Here is a 1,033-nt window from a genome sequence, read left to right as displayed (position 1 = left end):
TAATCCTTAAACCTGCGAAGCATGGATTTTTCCATGACGTTTTTAGCATGCCTTATCAATTTTCATAAATTCCAATTTGTATTATTTGCTCTCTATTTTCCCTTTTCCCCATATGTTATATATTGCTTCCCATTCCATCCTTCCCCCAATTGCTCCCATGAGAACAGTCCTCAGTTGTGCATGTAGTGTCTCATATTAACATTTCCTCTCCATTCAGGCATTGGTACTGCAACCATCATCATAGAGCCTGGGCACATACACAAAGTCAGAAGAACGTACAGTACATGCAGGAGACACCGTTCTGTCTCAGAGTTGGACACCTTCTCCCCTACTCCATGTCAAATTCTAACACTTCAACTGACTTCACCAACCCCTCCACCTTCATCCTGCTGGGCATTCCTGGCCTGGAGGCGGCCCATGTCTGGATCTCCATCCCGTTCTGTGCCATGTACGCCATAGCTATCTTGGGGAACTTCACCATCCTATTCGTCGTGAAGAGGGAGCGGAGCCTCCGTGCCCCCATGTACTATTTCATCTGCATGCTGGCTGTCACCGACCTGGTGCTGTCTACATCCATGCTGCCCAAAATGCTGAGCATCTTCTGGTTCAATTCAAGGGAGATTGATTTCAGTGCCTGCCTCACCCAGATGTACTTCATTCACTCGTTCTCAGTGATGGAGTCTGGGATCCTCGTGGCCATGGGTTTTGACCGCTATGTGGCCATCTGTGACCCCCTCAGACATTCCACCCTCCTGGCAAACCCCATGGTGGCCAAGATCGGCCTGGCTGTGGTGCTGCGTGGTGGCATGCTCATACTGCCCTATCTAATCCTGATGAGGCAGTGGCAATATTGCGAAACCAACATCATCCCCAATACGTACTGTGCACATATAGCTGTGGTGAAGCTGGCCTGCGCTGATACCCGCATAAGTAGTTACTACGGCCTCTTTGTGCTATTCTTTGTGAAGGGTCTGGATATGGTTTTTGTTGCATTGTCCTATACCCAGATCCTCAGGGCCATCTTCCGCCTCCC

General features: G+C 49.2%; 1 protein-coding gene across 1 annotated transcript; it reads left to right on the top strand.

Moving 5' to 3' along the window:
* Window positions 1-335: 335 nt before the first annotated feature.
* On the top strand, window positions 336-1,026 carry LOC112114095 (olfactory receptor 52K1-like; the record flags this gene model as incomplete). The annotated part of the gene is made up of 1 exon (XM_024210647.2): window positions 336-1,026. A coding segment is annotated over exon 1 (691 nt), but the record flags the coding sequence as incomplete, so codon positions are not given.
* Between the last annotated feature and the right edge of the window lie 7 nt (window positions 1,027-1,033).

This window comes from Terrapene carolina, unplaced genomic scaffold (genome assembly GCF_002925995.2).
Source record: "Terrapene carolina triunguis isolate 2854851 unplaced genomic scaffold, T_m_triunguis-2.0 Scaffold28335, whole genome shotgun sequence".
NCBI lineage: Eukaryota > Metazoa > Chordata > Testudines > Emydidae > Terrapene > Terrapene triunguis.
The sequence above is the reverse complement of the archived record's forward strand: the minus strand, read 5'-3'. Positions and strand labels throughout refer to the sequence as shown.